Source organism: Chironomus tepperi, unplaced genomic scaffold, assembly GCF_022539635.2.
Source record: "Chironomus tepperi strain 1889 unplaced genomic scaffold, CSIRO-AGI_Ctep_v1 contig_85, whole genome shotgun sequence".
In the NCBI taxonomy this organism is placed as follows: Eukaryota; Metazoa; Arthropoda; class Insecta; order Diptera; family Chironomidae; genus Chironomus; species Chironomus tepperi.
In genome coordinates, this window is record NW_027226207.1 from 3,851,035 (window position 1) to 3,875,266 (window position 24,232).

At 32.1% G+C, this 24,232-nt stretch overlaps 9 protein-coding genes across 10 annotated transcripts; 4 read left to right on the forward strand and 5 right to left on the reverse strand.

Annotated features, from left to right (window-relative positions):
• Positions 1 to 1,064: 1,064 nt before the first annotated feature.
• Positions 1,065 to 3,061, reverse strand: LOC139086461 (retinal homeobox protein Rx3). Of its 2 annotated transcripts, XM_070634922.1 has the most exons (6): positions 2,862 to 3,061; positions 2,400 to 2,462; positions 2,310 to 2,324; positions 1,761 to 1,846; positions 1,640 to 1,685; positions 1,404 to 1,581 (listed from the first exon to the last, which is right to left on the reverse strand). In XM_070634922.1, exons 1-6 carry the CDS (start codon positions 3,008 to 3,010, stop codon positions 1,518 to 1,520), a joined length of 423 nt encoding a protein of 140 aa, XP_070491023.1. In that variant the 5' UTR covers positions 3,011 to 3,061; the 3' UTR covers positions 1,404 to 1,517. The 2 variants fall into 2 exon arrangements, with proteins under 2 accessions (XP_070491022.1, XP_070491023.1); XM_070634921.1 differs by having other exon boundaries at positions 1,065 to 1,685.
• Positions 3,062 to 9,131: 6,070 nt separating this feature from the next.
• On the reverse strand, positions 9,132 to 10,632 carry Rab21 (RAS oncogene family member Rab21). The gene is made up of 3 exons (XM_070634594.1): positions 10,470 to 10,632; positions 9,929 to 10,101; positions 9,132 to 9,700 (listed from the first exon to the last, which is right to left on the reverse strand). The coding sequence occupies exons 1-3, from the start codon at positions 10,520 to 10,522 to the stop codon at positions 9,240 to 9,242; spliced, it is 687 nt and encodes a 228-aa protein (XP_070490695.1). The 5' UTR covers positions 10,523 to 10,632; the 3' UTR covers positions 9,132 to 9,239.
• A 303-nt stretch (positions 10,633 to 10,935) lies between these two features.
• Positions 10,936 to 12,423, forward strand: LOC139086318 (dolichyldiphosphatase 1-like). Its single transcript, XM_070634734.1, has 4 exons — positions 10,936 to 11,082; positions 11,187 to 11,287; positions 11,423 to 11,601; positions 11,865 to 12,423. Exons 1-4 carry the CDS (start codon positions 11,010 to 11,012, stop codon positions 12,208 to 12,210), a joined length of 699 nt encoding a protein of 232 aa, XP_070490835.1. The 5' UTR covers positions 10,936 to 11,009; the 3' UTR covers positions 12,211 to 12,423.
• On the reverse strand, positions 12,419 to 15,813 carry LOC139086317 (acyl-CoA synthetase short-chain family member 3, mitochondrial). The gene is made up of 14 exons (XM_070634733.1): positions 15,655 to 15,813; positions 15,296 to 15,588; positions 15,087 to 15,231; positions 14,671 to 14,789; positions 14,371 to 14,562; positions 14,153 to 14,306; positions 13,801 to 14,085; positions 13,674 to 13,739; positions 13,420 to 13,616; positions 13,267 to 13,309; positions 13,184 to 13,197; positions 12,972 to 13,126; positions 12,861 to 12,917; positions 12,419 to 12,806 (listed from the first exon to the last, which is right to left on the reverse strand). Exons 1-14 carry the CDS (start codon positions 15,716 to 15,718, stop codon positions 12,578 to 12,580), a joined length of 2,013 nt encoding a protein of 670 aa, XP_070490834.1. The 5' UTR covers positions 15,719 to 15,813; the 3' UTR covers positions 12,419 to 12,577.
• A 792-nt stretch (positions 15,814 to 16,605) lies between these two features.
• On the forward strand, positions 16,606 to 17,387 carry LOC139085910 (protein D3-like). The gene is made up of 2 exons (XM_070634104.1): positions 16,606 to 16,939; positions 16,997 to 17,387. Exons 1-2 carry the CDS (start codon positions 16,622 to 16,624, stop codon positions 17,339 to 17,341), a joined length of 663 nt encoding a protein of 220 aa, XP_070490205.1. The 5' UTR covers positions 16,606 to 16,621; the 3' UTR covers positions 17,342 to 17,387.
• On the reverse strand, positions 17,364 to 19,213 carry LOC139085909 (ribosome biogenesis protein NOP53). The gene is made up of 3 exons (XM_070634103.1): positions 18,926 to 19,213; positions 17,850 to 18,725; positions 17,364 to 17,788 (listed from the first exon to the last, which is right to left on the reverse strand). The coding sequence occupies exons 1-3, from the start codon at positions 19,048 to 19,050 to the stop codon at positions 17,413 to 17,415; spliced, it is 1,377 nt and encodes a 458-aa protein (XP_070490204.1). The 5' UTR covers positions 19,051 to 19,213; the 3' UTR covers positions 17,364 to 17,412.
• Positions 19,214 to 19,238: 25 nt separating this feature from the next.
• On the forward strand, positions 19,239 to 21,381 carry peng (Pumilio and CPL domain-containing protein penguin). The gene is made up of 2 exons (XM_070634105.1): positions 19,239 to 21,059; positions 21,153 to 21,381. The coding sequence occupies exons 1-2, from the start codon at positions 19,275 to 19,277 to the stop codon at positions 21,318 to 21,320; spliced, it is 1,953 nt and encodes a 650-aa protein (XP_070490206.1). The 5' UTR covers positions 19,239 to 19,274; the 3' UTR covers positions 21,321 to 21,381.
• dod ((peptidyl-prolyl cis/trans isomerase) NIMA-interacting 1 dodo) lies at positions 21,013 to 22,086 on the reverse strand. Its single transcript, XM_070634107.1, has 2 exons — positions 21,883 to 22,086; positions 21,013 to 21,738 (listed from the first exon to the last, which is right to left on the reverse strand). Exons 1-2 carry the CDS (start codon positions 21,983 to 21,985, stop codon positions 21,362 to 21,364), a joined length of 480 nt encoding a protein of 159 aa, XP_070490208.1. The 5' UTR covers positions 21,986 to 22,086; the 3' UTR covers positions 21,013 to 21,361.
• Positions 22,087 to 22,145: 59 nt separating this feature from the next.
• Fip1 (Factor interacting with poly(A) polymerase 1) lies at positions 22,146 to 23,993 on the forward strand. The gene is made up of 4 exons (XM_070634106.1): positions 22,146 to 22,406; positions 22,468 to 22,526; positions 22,581 to 22,840; positions 22,892 to 23,993. The coding sequence occupies exons 1-4, from the start codon at positions 22,242 to 22,244 to the stop codon at positions 23,902 to 23,904; spliced, it is 1,497 nt and encodes a 498-aa protein (XP_070490207.1). The 5' UTR covers positions 22,146 to 22,241; the 3' UTR covers positions 23,905 to 23,993.
• Positions 23,994 to 24,232: the final 239 nt, after the last annotated feature.

A 24,232-nucleotide genomic window follows, 5' to 3' on the forward strand; every position in this document is an offset into this window, starting at 1 on the left:
TGGGACAAAACATGAGAAATTTTCTTTCATGAGAAAAAATTCTCGCAATTTGAGTCAGAATTTTTTAAATAGTGTGTCTTATGTTTTATTAATAAACTTTTTATTTCTACAGTATAGCTTCTTTTTTTTTGTTTGAAAAATAAGAAAAGAAAATGAGGAAGTGAGATGGATAGAGACTTACATCTATTTAACACAATCATCAATATTATGATATATTATTACAATTATGATCATTAATACATCTTTTTTTGCATAACTGACGGCTAATTATTATAAATATTACAATAACTATTAAGATTGTCACAACAGTTCTTGATATTCACGTATGTGATTTTCACTGATAAACATAGCTATGATAAACTTATTTATAGAAAACTATGAATGAGAAAAAGTTCTTCTTCTTCTTAACCTTAATTGAGTTGTAAAATCTTGAGAAAAATGTGTTACATTTTACATATCTTAATTAATTCTTTTTTTTTGCAATTTACATAAAGTTGAGCGTTTAGAAAATTGTAATAATTTAATTATAAATTCGATTATTATAGACTTTTTAGAGGATTTTGATTATTTTTGAGAAATTTAAGTATCTAATTTCAGATTCAAATTAAATTTTAGATTTTTCAAAATTAAATTGAGATTTTCAAATTTATATAGTGTTTTATGACTTGATTTATATTCTGTAGTCTTTTTTGTCGCTATTGTTAAAATCCTTAAGTGGAATAATAATCTCTCCAAGTTACTGTGATTTAGAAATTAAATCTCCAAAATTCAAATATTTCCCTAATTTTCAAATCAATTTCCACATCATTTTGCATTCTTTTATTTCGTCACTCTACTAAACAGCCTTGATAAGAAGGAAATATAACTTAAACGTTCACCGACTTCAAAATTATTTACTTTTTTTTTCAAATCATCTCGAATTTCACATTTAAATTGATGATAATTCTATTCAAAAAATTCAAAATAGATTCTCAAAAGTTTTAAAATCCGATTTGAATTCATTCAATAAATTCTGCATTGTGTCAATTCAACAATAGTCAGTATGAAGGTAAATATTAGTTCTTATTGCATTAGTTGTCTTAAATCACTTAATTTCACTCACTTATTTACAATTTGAGGATCATTCACAAGTTATGAATTTCTAAAATTCTCAATATTAGTTCTAAATCGATTTCAGCACTAGTGTTAAGTTGCAGCACTTGACTAGATTTAGTTTTCATACAAATGACTCATGACTGTCATTCTATGGTTGTTAAAAGTTCGAATTCCTCAATTTTCGACAGACGTCATTTATGAACATCCCCCAAAATATGATCAATAATTAATTCATTCCATTCACTTATCACCAACCTCATGGATATGATTGTTCTTATGATTTAAGTTATTATTATTATTATTGCTATTCGAGTAATCAAGTGCATACGAGTCAGACTGAACACGATTTGTCGTGACTAAATCAATTTCCGATTCTGATTCATCACTGTCTTCTGAATCCTTGTCGTCATGTGTCTTGTTCCTTAACATATTTTTACACACTGAATTATCATTCTCATTAAGTGACATCGCCTCTGATGCTTCCGTCTGTTGTTGATATTTTTGTGAATTTTTAATTACATTCTCACAAATAAATTTTTCATACTCAGATGGTGACTTTGGAATATCATTTATGGACATTGCTTTTGATGCTATTGTTTTTGTTATTTTAAGATTTATAATTCACATTAGATGAGAAGATATATTAGTTCCATTATAAAACTTACCTAAGGCGGCTGGATTAATTTCATTAAGTCGCATTCTCCATGCATCTTGAAGCAATTGAAGTCTCGTCTGTTTTCGCCACTTTGCTCTAGATTTTGAGAGTTTAAAGGAGTTATTAATTGATTTGATATAGCTTTGCTGTATTTATTTTCAAGTTTAATGCCGGAGATTTGAGTTTTGACTAATTTGTAACTTTTTAATTCTCGAAATGAATTGTAAATAAGAATCAGAATAGTTGTCGAACCCTTGGATCTAATTTCAAAATTTTAAAAGTCGTTATCATTTAATTAAATTTTGTTTGCACCACAAATTAATATCCATCACGATTAAGGTTAAAAAACACTAATAAAGTGAATTGAATTGTAACTTTATTTTATGGCCACAATGGAATTTATGTGTCAACTGACTTTAGAAGTTCTTTAACCTCCCTTTAGTCTCACCTGCATAATTTCGATTATTATTACTACTTTAAACTCACGAATTATTACATTGAACTCAAAAATTATGGGACGAGAACTTAAAAAAACCTCAAAAATTTGCAATAACCCTACCTGCGATTCTGGAACCTGCGGTGTAAAGTATTAAATTTAATTTTTTTTTTCAGTAAATTACTATTGTATGTGGTTTATCAATGAACTCACCAAACTTGAACACGAGCTTCACTTAAGCTTATTCTCAATGCTATTTCCTCACGTAAAAAGACACTGATGTGAGCATAGACAAATAAACAGTAATAAAAATAAATTTAGCTTAGATTTCAATGTGATAATGATGATTTGAATTTTTATTATCATTATACGATATTCAGTTAATGATCAAACTTGAGAAACTCTATATTAATTGATGTGATTGACATTTTGAGTGATTTGTTGAATATTTTTAAAAATTCTTTTTGAACCGTCAAATTCATTTTGAATTCTTAACTTCAAATATTGAACTTTTAATTCTAAAGAAAATTTCAAAATAAATTTAAACGTTAAAATTTTAATTTCACTAGATCAACTTCTTGAGTCAAAGATTCGCATACTCTTGGAATGGCTTCATGCCACTCACTATTAGTTCCATTTCCAATCCATATTTCCACAAATAAATTCAAAACTTACTCAGGATAATGTGTTTTTTGAAATAATCCTTCAAGTTCCTCAAGTTGTCTTGAATTAAACGTCGTTCGATTCCTCCTTTGACGTCGTCTCCCAAACATATAATCCGATATTAAATCACTTGGAATTGGTGTCAAAAAAGGACTTGCCATTATTTTAAGGTATTAAATTAAATCCTCACAATTCACTAACGATTATCACAATGAAACAATCATAACTGATGCTGTTGAAATATAATGCATTGTTATTTATAGGATAATGACATACTTTCCCCTAGAATTATATCCTTTTCGTCCTGCGCATGCTGCATTACCTTCCCCTTCCTACGCAACCTTAAAATATTAAATTGAAATGAAATTCTTCATTGTTGTTGGTGCGATTGAAATTGAATAATATGAAAAATATTGGAATCGATTAATATGAATTAAATTGGAGGTATGAGATGATTGTAGATATGAGTAGGTACTTAATACTAATTAATTAAATTGAATTTTAAAGTTCAAAAATTGTAAAAATTCAAAAAATTTAGAAAAATCCACAAAAAAATTCCATCACATGACTTTCATAATAGAATCATAAATCCTCAATAGTAAATTACATAAATATTATGATGCGCATGCATAATAAAATCATAAATGTATCATATACATAAAGAAAAGGGGGAAAATACAGACGCGATATCTAAATGATATTAATTGAAATAATAACCATGCTTCTATGAACATCACAAAGCGAATGAAAAAATTTCGTTACACAATGGAATATGCAGCACATAACAATGGGGATGAAGTAGAAAAAAAAGATGAGAGAGGAAAAAAATGGAAACAACACAAAGCACATAGATAATAATATTCAGAGGGAAAATTATATTAAGGGCGGGACAAAAATGAATTTAAAAACGCCAATGGAAATATTAGCAGCAAATGTGCCATTCCATTGTTTCATGTACTGTATAAAAAAATGTGAAAATTCTTATTGTTTGATATGTAAAAACTACATTATCAACTTTCATTACGATATGCTCTCAGTTCATTCATGTGAGGACTATGAATTTACAGGCAAAAATACAACATTTATTAACATCCTGAATTGAAAAGCGTAAAGTGTATGGGATTTTTGAATGAAACAAGTGAAGCAAGTTGAGAATGAATCCTTTACATCTTTGTAACGCATTTTTTAAAATTCGAAATTTTTGGTTTATTTTGAAAATATTTTTGAAATTTTTAGTTTTTGGATTATTTTTAAAAGCAATTAATCTAGTAACCATGCTGAGTAACTAGAAAATTTCATTAAAAACAGCTTTGCTCAGTTCAATAGCATCCTTTTCAGTCATTCTTATAGCATTCTAGTCTTTATTCAAGCTAAATTAAGCATTCAAAAACTCCATGTGAGAAAAAAAATTTGGCGCCAAATTGTACAAATTGTACATTAGCTCATTTTCAAATGATTCCAGTAAATACCGCTTCATTTAGCATCAATTTCCCAAAAAATATAATATTATTCATAATTTTTCAATAATATAATAGATCTTTATTAATATCCAATTCATTAGTTTTTGAAAAAATCAAACCGCACATCTGTGCATATAAAAAAACCATCCAACAAAATTTTCATTACTTAATTAATCGATGCTAAAATATAATTAACAAAAAAAAAATCCTCATTTACTCAAATTAATTAAAAAATTTGCTTAATCAATTTAATACACAGAATTTTTTTCCCACCCTACCAACTCACACCCCCCGTCATTTATCTAACCGTAATTATTTTTTGTTCTGATTCAATTCTCTCCTCCAAACAGTGTATTTTTTTTAATCAATCAAAAATTCTGTTCTGTTCTACATTGCAATGAAATTATAATCAAATGTCATCATCAACAATAGTCGCATGTAAAACATACACAACTTCAGCACCATTCATTATGCTAGGGTGAGGAAATTCGCAGTGTTTTTTGTTAAATGCTTGAGAGATTTTATCAGATATACTATGAACGACTACAAAGGATGTTTGGAATTTTTTGAAAGAATGTTGTAGGGTAGGTAAGTTGCCATAAGTTGATTAAGGGTTGTCTATGAATGAAGTCAATTTGTAGCTTGGATTCCAAGACATGCCGGGAGTACGTCAAGCTTTAATCTGATTGCTCGACTTCTCTCGGTGAAATGTGTCTTAATATGACCATTTTTAAGGATGAAGTTGCAACCTAGGAATTTATAAGTTTTACTAAGTTTTAGCGGCAAACCTGAGAAAGAGTCGCAGAGCGAAGTTTGAGATGCACTGCAACACTATTGTGTTTAGAAGCACAAGAAATGGACAAGATGACCACTCACCGTTATCCGCAGCCCAGGTAAGTGACCATCAGATACTATAAACAACATCTTCCATCTCAATGCTACCCATCAGGCTACTCATTTACAGCAGATCCTTAAAAAGACACAAAACTCATAATAATAATCATAATCCAGTATGACTTCATATTCCCAACAGTACCATAAATTCCAACCACACAAGATAATTACTTCCTTCCCATCCAATTCATCAAACCAATGCCGCGTGCCGAAATCGTTCAATGAAGCTTGTTATGATTACTAACTTCATATATTGTAATTTTCACAGTTTTTCCTCTCTCTCGCATGTATTTACATATTGGAAAATTTTTTCCATTCACCAGTGAGAAAGGAAAAAAAAAGTAATAAAAAATTATCCCAAAAGATAGGAACGAGAGGCAAAAAAAAAACAAATCATGTAAAATCATCATACATACATTTTAAAGCCATTCATAAACAACAGAATTAAAACATCTGTGTGCAAAAAAAAAATAATTTTTTGCTTCGCCTCATTGTTGTTCCGTTTTTATTATGTTTTGTAATACTCATTGTTTGTGCAATTTTAATTTTCTGAATCTGATGATGTCTTTTATTATTATTATTTTTTTCCCAACATGAAGGAAAGGAAAAACAGGAGCATGAAAAAAAAATTCTATTCTCTTCCTTTTTTTATTTTAAACATATCTCTTTTAATTAAATGCATAAACGTGGAAACTTAATATTCCATTACAAAAGCAGAAATGTCTTCTTCCTACTTCCTTTCTATCCTCTTTTTAATCGATTCTTGATTGTGAAATAAAAAAAAATGGAAATATGAAAATGAAAAGGAAAATGGAATTGAAAGTTATTTTTTTTTAATTTCGTCAAAGCTGTGGAAGCTCGCGCCTTCCTTTAATATGATATAAAAATTGTAAAGAATAAATAATGGGTGGATGGATGGATGATTCGCAGGGGTTGCAAGTTTGTAGCATTTTGTAAAGCTTTTTGCTTGTTGTACGAGATAAATCGAGTTTTGAGGAATTATTTTGACTTTAACGTTCATTTGAGATTTGAATAATATTTATTGTGTATAGTTGAAAACCCCTTTTCTTATAAAAAGTTCAGTCTGTTTTTAAACTCCAAAGAATAAACATCTTAATTATAAAAAAATTGGTCAAGATTTAATTAAAAATCTTTAATTTCAATGAAAATTCAAAAACCACATTGCGGCAAATCGAAATTTTCACCGTAAAAACGGATTGAAATCAACCGTTTCGGAACCGTCAGGGCAATTTAGCTTATTACCTCGTGACGAACTAGTGCTGTAAACTGTGTGGATAGAGTGCTGCACTTTAACTTTCAATAATAAAAAACCTTAAAAGTTCTTCAAGTTGCGTACCTTCGAACGATCGTCATACTTGAAGCTCACCATTTGTATGGTGTGAGAAGCAAGGATGAACAAAAGCGCAATACAAGGGAAAAAATGTCTAGCAAAGTGAATTTTCATTTCTATTGTTGTATTTGCAAACAAGACAAAAATGTATTTTGTTGAATAATAATAAAAAAAGATGAATATTAAAAAAAAAGGAAGCAAGAACAGACACAATAAGACATTATAATGAAAATATATTAATTTTTCCCTGACAGTTATGTATACACGGAATAAGGAATAAGAAAAATTTCTATTACTCTTACATTTACACAGTGTAACTGTAGATAAAGAGAAAGAGCATTAATGCTTGGATGATATTTTATGTTGCTTATCATTATAAACACAATAGATAGTGAGGTGAGAAAAATTAATGTGCAAAAATGTTGAATTATGCTTCAAAGCTCTTAAAAACACCTTTCTTTCGCAGGAACAATAATGTAACATTCTATTGTGCTTTTCAAGTCATTCTAAATGTATCTAAAATAGGACATCTTTAGAATGAAATTCCAACCCTTCAATAAATGCCATAAAGTAATACAACAGTAAATGCATTGCATTTTTTCATGCCATTTTTCCATTTTATTTCTTTTTTCACGTTTTATTTTTATTTAATTTTATAAATTGACTCCATAAAATACGTGCTATCATCGAATTAAGTGAAGTTATGAAAAGCATCAAACGAAATTATATTTTTATCATATATCTATAGTAAACATTGATATCTAGCTACAGTTATTCTTAGTTACCATTGACTGGATCGTATTCTTATGTATATTAAAGTTATGAATGTTAATTTTCGGCATAAAATCATCCCTGGTTCCTTACAACTTACCCACGTCCACCTGATCAATCGGTTTCACAGGAATAATTAAGTATAATTAAAAAAACTTCCTTAATGCTTTAATTTAGATTTTTATTGTTTGAAGTTAGAAAACAGACTAAAATATTTACATCAAGGGGTCTACAACTATAAAAGGGGAAAATCAACTAATTGTTGTTGCAAATATTATTTAAATATTAAACGACAGTTGACTTATTCTCAACACTAGATGCGCTTACAGGTACTATTATCGTCAAAAAGTTACTATCGACTTGATTTTTTGAATAACTTCAATGAGAATGCAAATAAAAACGTGAATATGTGGAATCGAGAAAAATTCATTCAATATAGATAGCAAAATATTATTATTTAATGGATTTACTGCATCGGCATGTTTTAAAAATTTTCCATGTGAATAGATTTATTTCATAAATGCATTTTATGATGGAATTGTTTGGCTGATTTCATAAAAAGCTTTAGCCAAATTTAATCAATTGAATGTAATTGGGGATTGATATAAATCGAAGAATTTTAAGGGGTTGAAAATAGATATGAATATTCAATTACGAGGAATAGCAATTTTCTATTAAAAATAAAAGCAACGTGTATGGCATGATGAACACATTAATCAAAAATCCCTTGTTAACATGGTTAGTCACTTTGATCAAAATTTATTTTTAGACTCCATCAATGGATTTCATCAAGTTATAAAGACCATTTTTTCATAAGATATTTGACGTTCGAAATGAAGAAGTGCAAAGAAAATTTTAGTCAACAAACTATGAGGTAAGTATAAATCAAGGAAAAAATTATTTCGAAGAGGTTCTTTGCTTTGGTTGCAGATATTTAAGGCGAAAATACCAAATACTGAATAAACATTAAGTCTTCATACATATAAGTATCAGTAGAAATATGGATATCAGATCTGGGATGCTGGCATAGTAAAACGTGGTAAAATGAATAAACTTCGATGGGTTGAACATTTTATTAGAATACCTGTGGAAGCTCCCTTAACTAAGTCTAACTTAGTAGATGGCAAAAGATCTCGTGGGCAGCCAAAGAATCCATGATAAGAAACTGTCGATCGAGATAGTATCGCAATCGGAATCGGGAATAGCAAGTAGTAGACAGCAATAGAGCTAATTTTAGACGAAACTTAAGAGAGATCATGGATCACAGTTGATTTTTACGAACAAGTAAAGTTAATAAGTGCATACAAATATCAAGGAATTTAATTTTTATTGCTATTTAAAATGTTCCGGTATTATTTTCTACAGGGTCAATTTTTCTGACCTACTATGTCTATCTAATCAACAAATATGTATCATGAGTTCTTAAAAAAAGTTTATCAGCTTCAATGTCAAGTTTAATCTAATCCAGTGGTGGGCAACCTGTGTACCGCCATTTTTTTCGGGAATATTATGAACCGCATGCTGTGTACTGTTTCATTAAAGGTTTATTACGGTGTGCCTCAAATAATAAAAGATTGTCCACCACTGATCTAATATATCCCGAGTTGAACAGACTGCGTATCGTATGCCTAAAAATGAACTTGACCTTTGTGGAATTTAAGATGAAATACTTAATTCATAACAAGATGCGCTGTTGACTAATCGCAGTTTGTATTTTCGGGGTCACAAAGATTTTGAACTCTACGACAAATTTGTATTGCATCAAAAAACTCATATTTCAAGCATCATATTAAACAGCCAAAAATCTTCAATCTTTTCCTTTATTTTTGTTAATTAAATTACATATAAGCGAGAACAAGTAAATTGATCATAAAAGTGAATTATAATTTTTTTGTTTAAATAATAAACATTTGATTATCGTCCACAGCATCTAGAATTTGATGTCTCAGCATTCTCATTAATATTTACATTAGGCTCACTTTCTTCAACTCTTAAACGTCGTCTCATTGAATTTGATCTATTTAATGTCGCATTTGCTTGCTGTTTCTCATCATGAGACTTAATCATTAGCTTCGATATTTCAAGGAACAAGTCGTCAATGTGCTCATTGAGCTTCGCTGACGTTAGAAAGTGTAACGCGCCTACGCTTTTTGCGTATTGAATATGCGGTTCGGGATCGTAATTTGTCTTTCCTTCTTTTTGTAAATCAATTTTATTTCCAACAATCACACATACAATTTCATCGCCGACGACTTTTTTTAATTCCTTTATCCACATTTTTATTTTCTCGAATGAATCAGCACTAGATATATCGTACACTAGAATTGCACCTTGTGAATTACGATAGTATATTGGGCCTAAGCTATGAAACATTTCTGAAATTATATCATGGAATTAAGTTAATTAAATTAGAGTCTATTATGATTCATAATTGCTAAATCACGAATAAATAATAGACGTTTCCAGACAATAATGATAAGATAAGATAAGCAAATATTGATTGCCCGAGTGATGCTAATTGAGATTGGTCGACCTTTTTTCGGGGAAATAAAGAATTATAAGGTCGACTCACCTCAACTTGTATCATAGTGTCCACAACTTACCCTGACCCGCAGTATCCCATATATTGAGATTAACCCGACAGTTCCGGTTATCGTCCGTCTCAAAATTAATTTTCTTGTTCAGGAATGATGCCTGGATCGTCGATAAATGCTGTTTGTTGAATTGATCATGTACAAATCTCAATAGGATGCTTGTTTTGCCGACTTTGCCTTCTCTGTAATTAAGGATTTAAGTATTGATATTTTGACATTAGTTTTACTAATATAAATGCTCGCACGTAGAATTAGTGGTCAAGAATTTAATTTAGTTGAAGCTGTTTTGCTTTAAACGTGCCGGAAATGTCGGGAAGTGCTATTTACAGTGAATTATTGATCAATTCCAATTTTCAAAATTAATGACGCGAATTTCTTCATTTTAAACCGTAGTATTCACTGGATCTAATTAATTATCACATCCAATGACTAACTATCAGAATTCACTTTGATTTATCACTGTAATACACCCATATCCATCACAAAATCGTCAAAAATTTATAATTAACGATAATAAAACGCAATATGCAAAATCAGCAACTTAACTCACCCCAACAAAACGACCTTAAATGTAAAATTGGATGTTGATACTTCCGCTGACATTTTTATTTAATCTACTTTTTTAAAAATCACATTAATTGAATTAAATCTCCGAAAAAGTCACTTGTATTCGACTGAAAAATTTGTAAACAAAAATCAGATGTAGTGTTAAGGCAACGACACTAATGTTTTTGTGACTGTTTCGTTGCACAATTTGTGGATGCATGAAAACATCGATTTTGACTTACAAATGTTGAAATTGAGCACGTATGAGGTGAATTACTTAACTGATGTGGTGAAATTACAAATGCGGTGAGTCTTAGCAAGCCAAAAATGGTGAAAAAGATTCAAAATTTTTCTAACGTCTAAACCTTGCTGTAAATATACTAATAAGTTTGGTTGTATGTGTGATAATGTTTTATTAGTATGTGTGAATTAAGCCGCGTCAACAATTGTTTAAGAAAAACATTGTGCAGTGAACGCAGAACAACATTAGATTTTTTTAGTAAAATAACTGTGACTTAGACGAAATAATAAAAGATTAATTAATATGACTGAAGATTATGTGTATAATAGTTCAGAATGGAAGGCTCTATCGATGTCATTTGTAGAATATCCAAAAGGTAAGCCGGATTGTCAGAGGAAGTGAATATTAATTCATATTTTCGTCACATCATCAATAAATTCCAGAATACACAAAACAAATAACTTTCTATTACCATTTCAGGTGATCTTTTTGGCAAGTTAATGGCATTACTAGCTTTATCACCATTATACATTGTAGCCGCTTTAAGTGCATTAGCATTAAGATGTAGAGATTTGCACACTGTAAGATTTTTTATATCCTTCGGACTTCGGATATTCATTAGCATAAAGCTCAAAGTTCATCTTTGATCTTTGATCTTACGTTATTGAACAATAACTCATTGAGTACATATACTCATCTTTCTTTAACACTTACAGATTTTTTACTTTGTTGGTATAACACTTAACGAGCTCCTCAACATGTTCTTAAAGTATACAATTCAAGAGCCTCGTCCAGTAGCAAGAGACAATTATTATGTGCAATATGGAATGCCAAGCTCACACAGTCAGTTTATGTTATTTTTTACAGTTTACACAATTCTGTTTCTTTATAAAAGGTAAGCATTAAGTAGTAAATGAGAATGTTTTAAATATTCAAGAAACAGAACGCATTCTGTTTGACTGGATCATGATACATAGCCACATTGATAGATTAGTTGTGCAATTTTATCATTTTTAAGTCACAAAATGAATCCAATGCTTAATCTATCTAAAGCAATGCGTGATCCGTGTGACAAAACTAACAGAATCGGAAGCAGACATAAAGCGCTACACATAAATTATACGAATTATTAACTCATTAATCTTTTCTCGTTGTTAGATTACACACAAACTCATTAATCGAAAGAGCCTTTCGTGGAATCGGTGCCCTGGTGTGTCTGATACTAACAGGATTAGTATGCTATGGACGAGTATATTTATTGTATCATACAGTAAGTCAAGTCATCGTAGGCGGTCTCATTGGTGCTTTATTCGGACTATTATACTTTTTCTTCGTACATTCAATTCTCACGCCGTACGTATTTCCAAAAATCGTCTCATGGCGTATCTCAGAGCTTCTTCTAATACGTGATACATCGCTTATTCCCAACATTCTATTCTTTGAGTACACAGCGACGCGACAAGAAAGTCGTGCAAGACTTAGGAAAAATATGAAAATGCAATAGAATTTATTCTTCTAGATGCACATTAAAGACGGTCCGCAAACATTATTTTCGGTGTAGGTTTTTTGAAAGATCTTTTTTACAAATTTCTAATTTAATTAGTTGTTAAACAACAATTTTTGCTACCACGGGTCAATAAAGTTAATTAAACTTATACCTAGAATAGATAAGTAATGAAGGTAACAAAAAGGCACAATAAAAAAAAATGAAATTAAATTTTTTTAAAAATTCTATAATTAAAAAAGTTGTTCATTATTTTTTATTTAAGTTTGTTCCTCAAAAAATAAGTATATCCCATAAAATTATATGCTAAAATTAATTAATTAATTAATATTAAAAGGTCCCGTAAACACATTAAATATTCAATTGTCTAGTCCCGTTTTTTGACAGCATATAAAGGAGATGGTGCGGAAGTAGCATAACCCAATTCATTTAATGCTCGTCGTATGTCAATGAATACAGTTGGATCTTCAATTGTTGCTGGTAAATTGACAGTCTTGTTTCGTGCAAAGTCAGCCAACGCTTTTCTCATTGTCTTTCCACTTCTCGTTCGCGGCAGTGCTTGGACTTTGGCCACAAGTCGGAACGATGCGATTGGTCTGGAATGGAATTGATTAACTTCTAGAATTTTGACATTTAATGGATGGATTTACCCAATAACTTCTCGGATAGTCTTGATAATTTCCACAGATATCTTTGCTGGCGGTTTTCTAAGCACAAAAATGATCAGCATGGATATAAATTAAATTACAATAAATCCTTACTTCACTCCATCTTTGGTAACATATAAGCACAATGGAACCTGGCCTTTAGTGTGCTCAGGAACACCAAATACAGCACAGTCAGCAACATCCTGATGTCTCAAAATTGCATCCTCAAGGCTCGATGTTGAAATCCTATGTCCAGCAACGTTAATCACCTATAAAATAATTTTTCAATATTCACTTGTCAAAAATACAAACCAGCGCATAATTACGTCATCATCGCGAGCTGTTGGATATACGAGAAAGAATAATAGTCAATTTAAGTATATGGATATGGATTAGAAGTAGAATTTACCAGTAACGTAGATGTAGCCTGATTCATCTTTATATCCTGCATCCTATGAATAAAATTAAGGATTAATAAAGTCCAAGGGCACAGTTCACAAATGACGTCAGACTAAGTCTCCAATGACGTCATTAATGAACGACCGTTCAATTAAATAATTACCATAGTGTCGTAGTAGCCAGGGAATCGTGTAAAGTAGAGCTTCTCAAAAAGTTCGTCATTCCTGTACAGTGTCGACATATTTCCAGGTGGCAACGGCAATTTCAAAAGAATTCTTCCCAATTGATTTGGTCCAAGATCTTCAAGTTTTTTTCCATCGGGTTGCATAACTTTGATGTCATAGCCCACAAATGGAAGTCCTATGAATTTAAGGTCAGTGCTATAACTGATAAAAATTCAAGGTGTAATGCACTCACCTGTGGTAAAGTTGGGGACATTCAAGTTTTGTGAATATCCAACACATGTGGCTGTTATTGCAGATCCTGTGAAAATTAATAAGAATGATTAGAGATGTTACAGCAGTATGTGGATATGAATCCCTACCAGTCTCAGTCTGCCACCAATGATTAAGTACAGGAACTTTAAAGATATTTTCCATCCAATTTTTCGTCTCCAAGTCACAATGTTCACCGGCAATGAAGATTCTCTTTAATGAACTTAGGCTGTACTTGCTTCCATAACGAGCATGTGGATCAACTTTTCTTATGACACGAAAAGCTGTTGGAACACTGAATATAGCTGATACTTGATGTTGCTCAATGATACGGAAATATTGTCCTGGATCTGGAGTACGATCAGGCTTTCCTTCGTACATGACGCTTGTTGATCCTTAAATTGAGGCAAAAGAATCATTGTCAATAATCTTATAGAAATTAAGCATAAATGAACTACTTACCATACAGAAGTGGACCGTAACAAAGATATGAGTGACCAACAACCCAACCAAGGTCACTTGCTGCCCACCAGACATCATCAGGACGTAGTCCATAAATTGCATTCATTGTGTACATTAATGTCACAATATGACCGACTGGACGTTGTACACCTTTCTAAAGAAGCAAAAATAAGCAAGCATTAAAAGGGTTGTTGGATGTAAAGTAACAAATCACTTACAGGCTTGTCAGTAGTTCCAGAAGTATAAAGAATATACAAAGGATCATTAGCTTCAACCGAGACACAATCAACTGGTTCACCCATTGCACTCTCCCAGCATACATCCATAAGTGGATCCAATTCCGAAACTAGAATGTTTTTTCGTTGGTATATAATACATTTGTCTGGCTTCCAATGAGACATTTCGATAGCCTATAAAGGTAAATATTGAAAATTATTAATTAAAATTTTTTTGTTTGAATGTCAATTAAGTGCCGCATAAAAGCATGACTTCTACGTCTACAAAAAAGTTATGCTTACTTCATGCAGAATGTCAAGATATGGGATGACTTTATTAGGCTCAACACCACAGCTTGCACTGATGACAACTTTAGGTTCAGCATGTTCAATTCTTGTACTTAATTCGCTTGATGCAAAGCCTATAAAAGGTACAAAATAAAATTAATTAATAAGGGTTAGTTCCAAACAGGTGTCTGATCTATATATTAGTATTGACTTTAGTCGTCATTGGTTAATCAGTGCTGTATATACATTGAAAATAAGTTATTGAGAGTTGACGAATTTTAAAACTTTATGTTAATTCATTTACTTACGTTTCCTGACCTTTGTTTAATAGAATTCATAATGTTCCTTACTTTTACGCGTTCGATAAATTGTCAATTTATTTTTTTGTGTGCCTTAAAAGTTCTTATATTATGTGGAATCGAGATACTTGCCTCCAAAAACAACCGAATGAATTGCACCAATGCGTGCAGTTGCAAGCATGGCAATTGCAGCTTCTGGAATCAAGGGCATGTAAATTACAACACGATCGCCCTTTGTCACGCCGAGCTTCTTAAGTCCACCAGCCAGTCTTGAGATCTTCAAATGAATAATCAATTAGTCAATGTAAGAATGTATTGGAAGTAATTGACAATGTCCCTACAGTATCAAGAAGTTCATGGTATGTGACCCGTCGAATTGTATTCGTAACTGGACTGTCTTGAATCAAAGCGACCTTATTTCCATTTCCATTAGCGACATGACGATCGATACAATTGTAACAGGCATTCAAGTATCCACCTTTAAACCACTTTGTGAACGGTGGATTGCTATTATCCAGCACTTGATCATACATCTTATCCCATGTTATCGTTGTTGATGCTATCTCGTCCCAAAACTTTTCCGGTTCATTGATGGAACGGAGATATGCTTCCTTGTACAAAACATCGTGATCACCTTCAAAGTTAGTATTATTATTGGAATTAGAAATGCAGCATGAGTTTGATTATTTAATTAAGTTACTTGGAAAGCTTTTGGATATTGAGCTTTTGCTGTTGGAACTCTTTTGACTTGCGCTGTTTTGCATTTTTAATTAATTTTTAAGCTACAATTTAATACACTGTTTTTCCTTTTTCCCTTTTGTTCCTCCCACTTACCAGCACGAAAGACCGAACTATACTGAAGTTAAAAGTAGTAAAATTTCCTTAAAATTGAATAAATTCATGATATGATTAAGTCAGTACGATTACGAATTATAATAAATTACTGATACCGATACACAATTAATGGGACAATTAGCTTATATGTGCTGTAATGTGCTGGATTGATTAATTTCTTTCCTTTTTCTCTTTTCGGTCGTTTTTTCTTAGCCAATGACAATTTTGTTTTTGGTCAATTGATATTCTAATTAATCAGGTTATTTTGATAGTGTTATGCTACTTAGTGTCTATTACTTCTGTTTGTATCTATTTTTGTACCCTTCAGTTGGACATTGTATTTTGCGATAATTTCACAACACTTACATACAATGTTCTACAATTTGGTAACTGATTGTTTATCGATTCAGCCATCGAACGAACAAGGATCATGTCCTCAAAGCATCTTACATTCCATAAATTGAGTGATCTTCAACCACGTGATCGCTTGAATAACCGTCGAAATTTGAATTTTCAATTACTCTTGTGTTGTTTCAATGTTTATTCTAGATTGTTTTGCTGTTTCATAAGTGACTGTTGTACGGATTTCAAACATTGATTTACAATGAAAAGCTGTTGTAATGTTTCGAAGTTTTGAAAAATTGCAATTGTAAAGTTTTCCCTAACAGGTTAAGGTTTAGCATTCAAATCTCAGTTCCAAGAATCTGTAATAAACGTAAGTAATAAATCATTAACAGTCATAACAAAATGTGATCAGTTACATGCAAAAAAGCTGTTCTAACCCACTAGCTCCATCTACTTAATTTTTATGTAATAATTCCCATTTTCGTATCATGAAAGTTTCATCTCAAAAAAAGTCTAGCTTATCAAAATATCCTCTATTTTTGGGGATTTATTTGGGTTTAGTCAATTTAAATTGTGTGAACATGTCTGCAAGTGAAGCATTTACATCAAACGAAATTGTTCCTGACATTCTGGACGATGCACCAAAGGAATTACTCAAAGTTTCTTATACTTCCGGCATTAATTTAGAAATCGGGTCAGAATTGACACCAACTCAAGTGAAAGATCAACCAAATGTTGAGTATGAAGGAGATAACGATGCTTTTTATACATTGTTGTTGACTGATCCAGATGCACCGTCGAGAACTGTAAGTATCTGGAATATTAAGTTTAGACAAACAATGATGAATTGAATAATTATTTAGGACCCGAAAGTTCGGGAAGTTAGACATTGGCTGGTTGTGAATATTCCTGGAAATAAAGTCAGTGAAGGTGAAACTAAATGGTCATATATTGGATCTGGTCCACCTCAAGGATCAAATCTTCATCGTTATGTCTTCCTTCTATTCAAACAAACCAATGGCAAGCAAGACTTTGACTTACCAACTGTGCCTAATACATCCCGTGATGGACGTCTTAACACTAATACCCGTGAATTAATTAAGAAATATAATCTTGAATTAGTTGCTGGAAACTTTTATCAAGCACAATTTGACGATTATGTACCAATTTTACATGCACAGCTCGGAGGTGCGCCAAAAATTAATTGAAATGTCCACTAATAAAGCTTAATTATTTTTAATATGCATCAAAAAATTGTTTATTTCATTTAAAAATATAATTAATCATGAATTTTCAGCTTGGCATTCTTAATGGACTTCTTCGTTTGCCTTTGTGGAGCTTCCTCTTTATGTGAGTGCTTCTTGATTCTGACCAATCGACGTTTTCTTGGCATTCTCTTGACATTCGGCACTAAAATGTTTCTCTTTTGCATGCTCTTGAATCGATCAACGAGTATACTTCCTAGTGGCTTCAACTTTCTCAAATTACCCAAATCTTCTGGATTATCTTCAACTTGAATGTCTTCTTCTTCGAACTTTTTACGTGCCAATCTGCGTGGTTGCTTCTTTTTCAGTTCCTGCTTGACTGCTCGATCTTCTTTACGTTCCAACAAACTTTCTTCGTTCTTAACAATTTGTTTCTTGTACATTTGTAGCCTGAAATATGAGGAATTAGAATTAAAACTAAGCATATATAATCTAAAGCAGCTATACTTACTTTCCCAAATCCTTTATCTTCTTTAATTCAGTTTTATCCTTTGCTGCTTGTGCCATACGTAATCTGTGTTCTTTCTGCTTCCTGCGCTTCTGTAAATCCTTCTTCCTATTTCTAACTGGTGGATTTGTAGTTTTATATTCATCACCTGATGGTTGTTCGTCATCATCAACAATTGGACCATTAGTTGGAAATCCTTCGCGCATTTCATTTCGCTTACGACGCTTAAGTTCCGATTTTGTAGTTCTTTGATAAACTGCCTTTAATGAACGATTCAATTTTTCTGATTGCTTCATGTGAGCTTCTTCTTTTTCAACAACAGCACCTATTAAGCTATCATAATCCTCTTTGTTTGGATTATAACTTGTGCCTGGAAGTACGTCAATTGCTTTCAATTGACTTCTTCTTTCGTATGTAATTTGTGGCACTTTGACTTTATCAATACCCAAATTTTTCAAATGATATTGTTTCAAATGCGGATTAACCCATTGTGATGTTAATTCTGGATTTTCCTTGATTCCTTCCTCTTCTTCATTCCATAAATCTCTTTCAAACTCAATTTTCTTTTCTTTTGTTTTAAGAACTCTTTTCGAAGCAGCTATTCTATCAGTCATTGACTGTAGTTCTCTTTCTGGTATGATACCTAACTCCTTATTGCGTTGTATTTTAGCCTTAAGAAGTGGATGCTTACGTTCTTCTAATGTCCTTACACGATTTCGTTTCCTGATTGGATCTTGGACTTTTGAATTGTTTTCTAAGCTTATGAAAACTTTTGATGGTTGTTGTGCACGCAATTTCTTCTCTTCACGAGCAGATGTTGCTCTCAGACTTGGAGTTGTATCGACTTTGAAGAGTTCCTCATCAGTTTTCTCGATATTCCTGAAATAATTGAAGGTTTATGATCAGTATGCTTATATTTAGTGACTAGATCAATGGATTGCGAAAGGATCATAAACTAAGATGTCTACATATAAGTCTACAATCAATAACATCCTTAATAATCAGAGTAACCGTCCATTTCCAATATTATGGTTATGTAGAATAATTAAAAACAAATTCTATAGATATTTAGCACTTACGCTCCAATTCTTTCTTGTAATCTCTGCTCCTCAAGAAATTGCTCAACATCCTCAATATCTGTATGCTTTCTCCAGCTTGCCTTTTTCTTCATCGACACATGTTTTTTCTTTGCAGTTTTTGTCATCTTGATATTTGATTAAATACTCAGAGATCCAGTACTAATTTACTATTAAATGAATAGTCCTGGTTTAAACTAAAGTTCTCACAGTTGATAACAATTTAATATAACTAATAACTATATTATTTTCTCGATTTTAATGAATTTCATAAAGCAATGTTTACAAATTTTTATCGAGTGCGTTCAGTGAAAAATTTAGTAAAACACGTGAAAAATATAAACATTTAAAAATGACGGAATTAAAGAAAAAGATTAAACGTGATTTAAATGGGGAAACAGAAGCAGGACCTGACAAGAAGAAAGTCAAGGGTGAAAACTTCAAGGAAAAACCAAAGTTTGATGGAAAAACTAAAAAATTCGATGGAAAATCGAAAAATTTTGATGGAAAATCAAAAAGTTTTGACGGTAAAACTAAACCTTATGATGGAAAGTCCAAGAACTTCAGCAATAACAAGTTCCAGAAGCCAATCAGTCATGAACCACCAAAACAGAGCTGGAATGAGATAAAAAAGCAAAAGAAAGAGCTGAAAATCAAGCGAAAAATTAATAAGAATAAGGACATGTATGATCTGGATGTTAAATGCAAGAAAATCTATGAGGAATTGAAGATGAAAAGTACGAAAACCAACAAGGAGGAGTTATGTGAACAGTTACAGAAACTCCTACAAAATGCAGATTACAGTAAGTTAAGTCACAGTCCAGATAGAGCACGAATCATCCAGATGATGTTAAAGAAGGCATCATTAAAGATTAAGCATGAAATAGCTGAAAAGATTATCCCATTCATTCATGAAATTGCACTATCAAAGTATGGCAAGTTCTGTGTATCAAGATTAATGACATATTGTGGAAAGGAAGTTCGCGAGAAGGCAGTCAGTGGCATGTTCTCACATATTGTGAAACTAACTACTCACAACTTTGCTAACGGACTGATCGACATGATTTATCTCAATCATGCAACTCCTGATCAAAAGAATTTCATGAAGCAGGAACTTTATTCAGACTTGTACAAAAATGATAAGAACAAAGCAGTCAAGACGTTAAAGGATACATGGGCCGGTTCAGAAATGATGAGGAACGGAATCCTTAACAGCACAAAAATGAATTTAACTAAAATTGCGTCGAAAAATCATGTCGATAATAGCTTAGTTCATGCTGTATTGTTAGAATATTTAGAGGAAGCTGACGAGAAAGATCGTAATGAAGTAATTACTGCTTATATTCCACACGTTGCAGCTATTGCATCAACAAAATGCGGTTCTCGTGCAGCAACACTTTGTTATTTATATTCAGTCGCTAAGGAACGTCGTGCTATGCTGAAATCAATTAAGGATCATATTGTCAAGCTTGCTATTCATGAACATGGACACATTTTCGTCTTAGAAATTCTTAATGCTACTGATGACACGCTGAATATCAAGAAAACTTTATTCACACAAATTGTTAAGAATATTGAAGAAATAGCACTAACTGAATATGGCAAGCGAGTGATTTACTTCATCGTATCACCCAGAAAGGAATTTTTACATCCAAAAATACTTCAGGAATTGACAGATGACTTGAAAATTGGTGCACAAAAGAAGGATGTTGAAATCAGACGTAAGGAACTTGCTGAAGGCATTGAAAGTGACTTGTGTACAGCAATTAAGGAAAATCCAAAATTCTGGCTTCAAGGAGGTCACATTGCTCGAGTGACTGTTGCAATTCTACAAAATGTCAATCCATCGAATGAGAATCAAACAGCTTCCTTTGATGCAATCAGTGAAGTCATTTGTGATCCAGAATGGATTGTTAATGAAACGGAGCCTGTAACAGCACATGAAGAGAAGAAAGAAGAAGTTGACACTGGAAAAATCAAGAAAAAGAAGAAAAATCCAATTGAAGTAAAGGTTGTTGAGAAGGAAGTAAAAACTGTTAAGGGAATTGAGCACAGTGGACTTCACATTGCAATTAAAAAACTTGCTAAACTTTCAGGATTCGCTAACTCTTTTATTAAACATTTTAATGAAGAAATTGTGAGTAATTTATTGACATTGACAATCCTTCTGTCCTTAATCTGGACATACCTTTACTAATAAAACATTTATTAAATTTTTTAATTATTTCAGTTGCAAGAATGGATTAAAATAAATCGAGCATGTTTCGTGATAAACGAAATTTTAGAGCATTCTGAAGATGAATCAAAGGCAAATTTGAAGGAAATGCTTGTAGGAGTTAAAGATGACCTTACTAAACTTTCACATGCTGGAGCAAAAGTGTTGATTAAGAAATTATAAATGATGAAAAAAAATAATTAATGGAATTAAACAATAAAGAATTATTTTGTTCTTAAAATTATATGTAATCCACTGTCAGTGTCCACAATTCCACTCATTTCGCCAACTTTCAGTCCAAAAGCAGCTTCTTCGAATTTTGCTTGCATGACACCTTTCTTGAATCGTCCTAAACTGCCTCCTTTTTTGTAAGAACTGCAGTCTGAATACTTTGATGCCATTTCACCAAAATCAGCTCCATCATCAATTTCCTGTTTATATCCTTCGAGTAATTCACGTGCTTCTTCCTTGGTTCTTGTAATTTTTTCACTGCGATGACTTGATGGACGACGAGAACCGGCATGTTTAACTAGCAAATGTGAAGCTTCAACTTCCGATAATTCATTCGTTGCCTTTTTCGTCGGAAGTTCCCATTGTGACTCTGTGAATTGTATTACGACTCAATTAATTAATTTTCTTCTTTTTATGTGCATGTATTGTTATCAAGTAGGCTTAGTATCACAAAAAATAGTTAATCTAAGTAACTTGATAGGAAAAAATTTGCCGAATAAAAATGAAAATTTACCTTTTGTGTAGATATTAAGGTAATAAACCATCCCAGTTGACCTGGATTTCCTCTTCTCCCATCCTTCAGGAATAATCTCGTCACCTGAATCGTCCTGTGGCATTTTTGACTTCTGATTAATTAATTAAAATTCAAAATTTAGTGAAATAGTTTTTTTTTGTTTACGAAATCGATACTCGATTTAAAAATGAAGGGGGAAACACTGTGAGTATAGTTTTTCTACACATTTCAAATCTGTTCTTTAACGGTTAAAAAGTATACATCATTCGAAAACATCCCCACATTGCTGAACGCACCAAAAAGCATTGTAAACAACATTCAAAATAATTTTTGTGAGTAAAACTAAAGTTTAAGTGAAAATGGCTGATACTAACGATGATGAATGGCTTTATGGAAGTGGTGGCGATAATCCAGAATCTGAGGAAGTTGATGAAACCAAACAAGATGAAATTGAACTAGTAGCATCCACAAAAAGTACAAATATTGAGAAAACATTCGAAACATTCGATGAGCATAATTTTGAAGTAAGATAACTACTTAAATAAGGTTTTCGTAATATATTCATAACATATATCTTATTAATAGGAAGCCGGAGATCATGAACAATTGGTTGCTGAAGATTCAAAAGATGGAAATGATGAAAGGTAAGTCAATCAATAATTTCACTGGATCTTTTACCAATTTTCTTATATAAACAGTCAGGAAGGCGAAGATGATGACAGTGACGACGACGATGATGACGATATTAATGTTGTTATTGGAGATATTAAATCCGGTGGACCATCAGCTTACACAAAAACTACAGATCCAAAACAAAAGCAACCAGGAAGTAAATTCAATATTGAAGAGTTTGAAAGTGTCGGTACAATAAATGGACAGCCAGCATTTGAGTTTGCAATCGAAAGTATTGAAGACAAGCCATGGAGAAAACCCGGAGCTGATATAACTGATTATTTCAGTAAGTATATTGTTCATTATTTAAGTCCTTTAATTAACTAATAATTCACAGACTATGGATTTAATGAGGAGACATGGAGATCGTATTGTGAGCGGCAAAAGAGAATGAGAATTCATGAATCTGGTGTTGGATTGGCTAGTTTAACAGCTGCTCAGAATCCGCAACAAGGAAATTTAGGAGATATGATTCGGCCAAATATAAATATTGGATTTAAGAGATTAGGAGGACCTCGTTTACCAAAACCACCACATATAGGAACAATTGACGTGATTGGAGCTCCTTCACAAAATCCAATTCGTCCACCAGCCCCTCGTGAAAATGTAATTCAAGTTATGACTGCAGATCGACGTGAATATTCAAGAACAGTTGTTAATCAGCCTCAAATGCCAATGCAATTTAATGTACCGCCTGAAGATTTCTATCATGAAGAACCAGAGCAATTTTATGGCTATGAGCCAACACAAGACTCACAAGGTTGGGATAATCATGGATGGGCACCAGGTGATATAAAAGAATTAACTCCAATGAATCAACCACCTCCAATGAATCCAATGCAAGGACCACCATTAAATATTCCACCGCCAATGATGGGAAATATGGGTGGACACCGAATGCCTATGATGCCTCCTCAAACATCACCAATTCCCTCATTAATTGGCAATCAAATGACAATGCCAATTAAGCAAGAAATGGATGATAAGAGAGATAATCGTAGAATGGGAAATCGAGATTTCCGTGATGATCGTCGTCGTGATGACGATAGAAAAAGAATGCGTGAACGTTCTAATTCTCGAGATCGTGATCCAAGAAAATCAGATAGATCGAGAGACGAAAGACCAAGAGATGATAGATCACGTTCAGACAGAGATCGATATGCAAGAGAACAAAGCAGTCGTTCAAATAGACGGTCTAAATCGCGTGAAAGAAGTGACAGAAATGAAAGAAATAAACGTTCAAGAAGTCGAGATAAAATACGCTCAAAGTCAAGGGATAGAAAAGCTGATGATAAGGATCGAAGCAGCAGATCAGATAAATCAAAAAGGTCAAAGAAAGAAGATTCATAAATTCAAATTGGATTCAATTAAGTTTTTCTGTTCATTTTAAAATAAATCGTATTGATAAAATTTATCAAAATTGATAATTTAATTAAAAATATTTCTGTTTAGTTCTTATAGGAATGGCAATCGTCATCCATTTAAAGAATTAATGATCTTTATCGGAATTATAGTTTAGCTGTTCTTTCATAGATACTGCGATACAGTTTGTCCATTTAATAGTATAGTTGTAGAGTAAATAGAAATTCGCTCAGGTCAAAAAGATATGCATGAAATGAAGAGTTTGAAACTTGTATACCCTCAAAAAGCGCTTTGTCGACAGTCGACATTTAGTGAA

Excerpts from the sequence above, each read along its gene's own strand:
- LOC139086461 (XM_070634921.1), bottom strand. The coding sequence starts at position 3,010 with ATGGCAAGTCCTTTTTTGACACCAATTCCAAGTGATTTAATATCGGAT. Across the intron at positions 2,463-2,861 it reads CAAAAAACACATTATCCTGA|TGTCTTTTTACGTGAGGAAA; the intron begins GTAAGTTTTGAA and ends TGCTCACATCAG. Across the intron at positions 1,686-1,760 it reads AATTAATCCAGCCGCCTTAG|CATCAAAAGCAATGTCCATA; the intron begins GTAAGTTTTATA and ends CAAAAACAATAG.
- Rab21 (XM_070634594.1), bottom strand. The coding sequence starts at position 10,522 with ATGTCAGCGGAAGTATCAACATCCAATTTTACATTTAAGGTCGTTTTG. Across the intron at positions 10,102-10,469 it reads TTTAAGGTCGTTTTGTTGGG|AGAAGGCAAAGTCGGCAAAA; the intron begins GTGAGTTAAGTT and ends CCTTAATTACAG. Across the intron at positions 9,701-9,928 it reads ATGGGATACTGCGGGTCAGG|AAATGTTTCATAGCTTAGGC; the intron begins GTAAGTTGTGGA and ends ATATAATTTCAG.
- LOC139086318 (XM_070634734.1), top strand. The coding sequence starts at position 11,010 with ATGACTGAAGATTATGTGTATAATAGTTCAGAATGGAAGGCTCTATCG. Across the intron at positions 11,083-11,186 it reads ATTTGTAGAATATCCAAAAG|GTGATCTTTTTGGCAAGTTA; the intron begins GTAAGCCGGATT and ends TTACCATTTCAG. Across the intron at positions 11,602-11,864 it reads ATTCTGTTTCTTTATAAAAG|ATTACACACAAACTCATTAA; the intron begins GTAAGCATTAAG and ends TCTCGTTGTTAG.
- LOC139086317 (XM_070634733.1), bottom strand. The coding sequence starts at position 15,718 with ATGCAAAACAGCGCAAGTCAAAAGAGTTCCAACAGCAAAAGCTCAATA. Across the intron at positions 15,589-15,654 it reads AATATCCAAAAGCTTTCCAA|GTGATCACGATGTTTTGTAC; the intron begins GTAACTTAATTA and ends CTAACTTTGAAG. Across the intron at positions 12,807-12,860 it reads ACTATCCGAGAAGTTATTGG|ACCAATCGCATCGTTCCGAC; the intron begins GTAAATCCATCC and ends ATTCCATTCCAG.
- LOC139085910 (XM_070634104.1), top strand. The coding sequence starts at position 16,622 with ATGAAAGTTTCATCTCAAAAAAAGTCTAGCTTATCAAAATATCCTCTA. Across the intron at positions 16,940-16,996 it reads CAGATGCACCGTCGAGAACT|GACCCGAAAGTTCGGGAAGT; the intron begins GTAAGTATCTGG and ends ATAATTATTTAG.
- LOC139085909 (XM_070634103.1), bottom strand. The coding sequence starts at position 19,050 with ATGACAAAAACTGCAAAGAAAAAACATGTGTCGATGAAGAAAAAGGCA. Across the intron at positions 18,726-18,925 it reads TTACAAGAAAGAATTGGAGC|GAATATCGAGAAAACTGATG; the intron begins GTAAGTGCTAAA and ends CAATTATTTCAG. Across the intron at positions 17,789-17,849 it reads AAGATAAAGGATTTGGGAAA|GCTACAAATGTACAAGAAAC; the intron begins GTAAGTATAGCT and ends CTCATATTTCAG.
- peng (XM_070634105.1), top strand. The coding sequence starts at position 19,275 with ATGACGGAATTAAAGAAAAAGATTAAACGTGATTTAAATGGGGAAACA. Across the intron at positions 21,060-21,152 it reads AACATTTTAATGAAGAAATT|TTGCAAGAATGGATTAAAAT; the intron begins GTGAGTAATTTA and ends TAATTATTTCAG.
- dod (XM_070634107.1), bottom strand. The coding sequence starts at position 21,985 with ATGCCACAGGACGATTCAGGTGACGAGATTATTCCTGAAGGATGGGAG. Across the intron at positions 21,739-21,882 it reads CCTTAATATCTACACAAAAG|AGTCACAATGGGAACTTCCG; the intron begins GTAAATTTTCAT and ends TACAATTCACAG.
- Fip1 (XM_070634106.1), top strand. The coding sequence starts at position 22,242 with ATGGCTGATACTAACGATGATGAATGGCTTTATGGAAGTGGTGGCGAT. Across the intron at positions 22,407-22,467 it reads TCGATGAGCATAATTTTGAA|GAAGCCGGAGATCATGAACA; the intron begins GTAAGATAACTA and ends TCTTATTAATAG. Across the intron at positions 22,841-22,891 it reads TGATATAACTGATTATTTCA|ACTATGGATTTAATGAGGAG; the intron begins GTAAGTATATTG and ends AATAATTCACAG.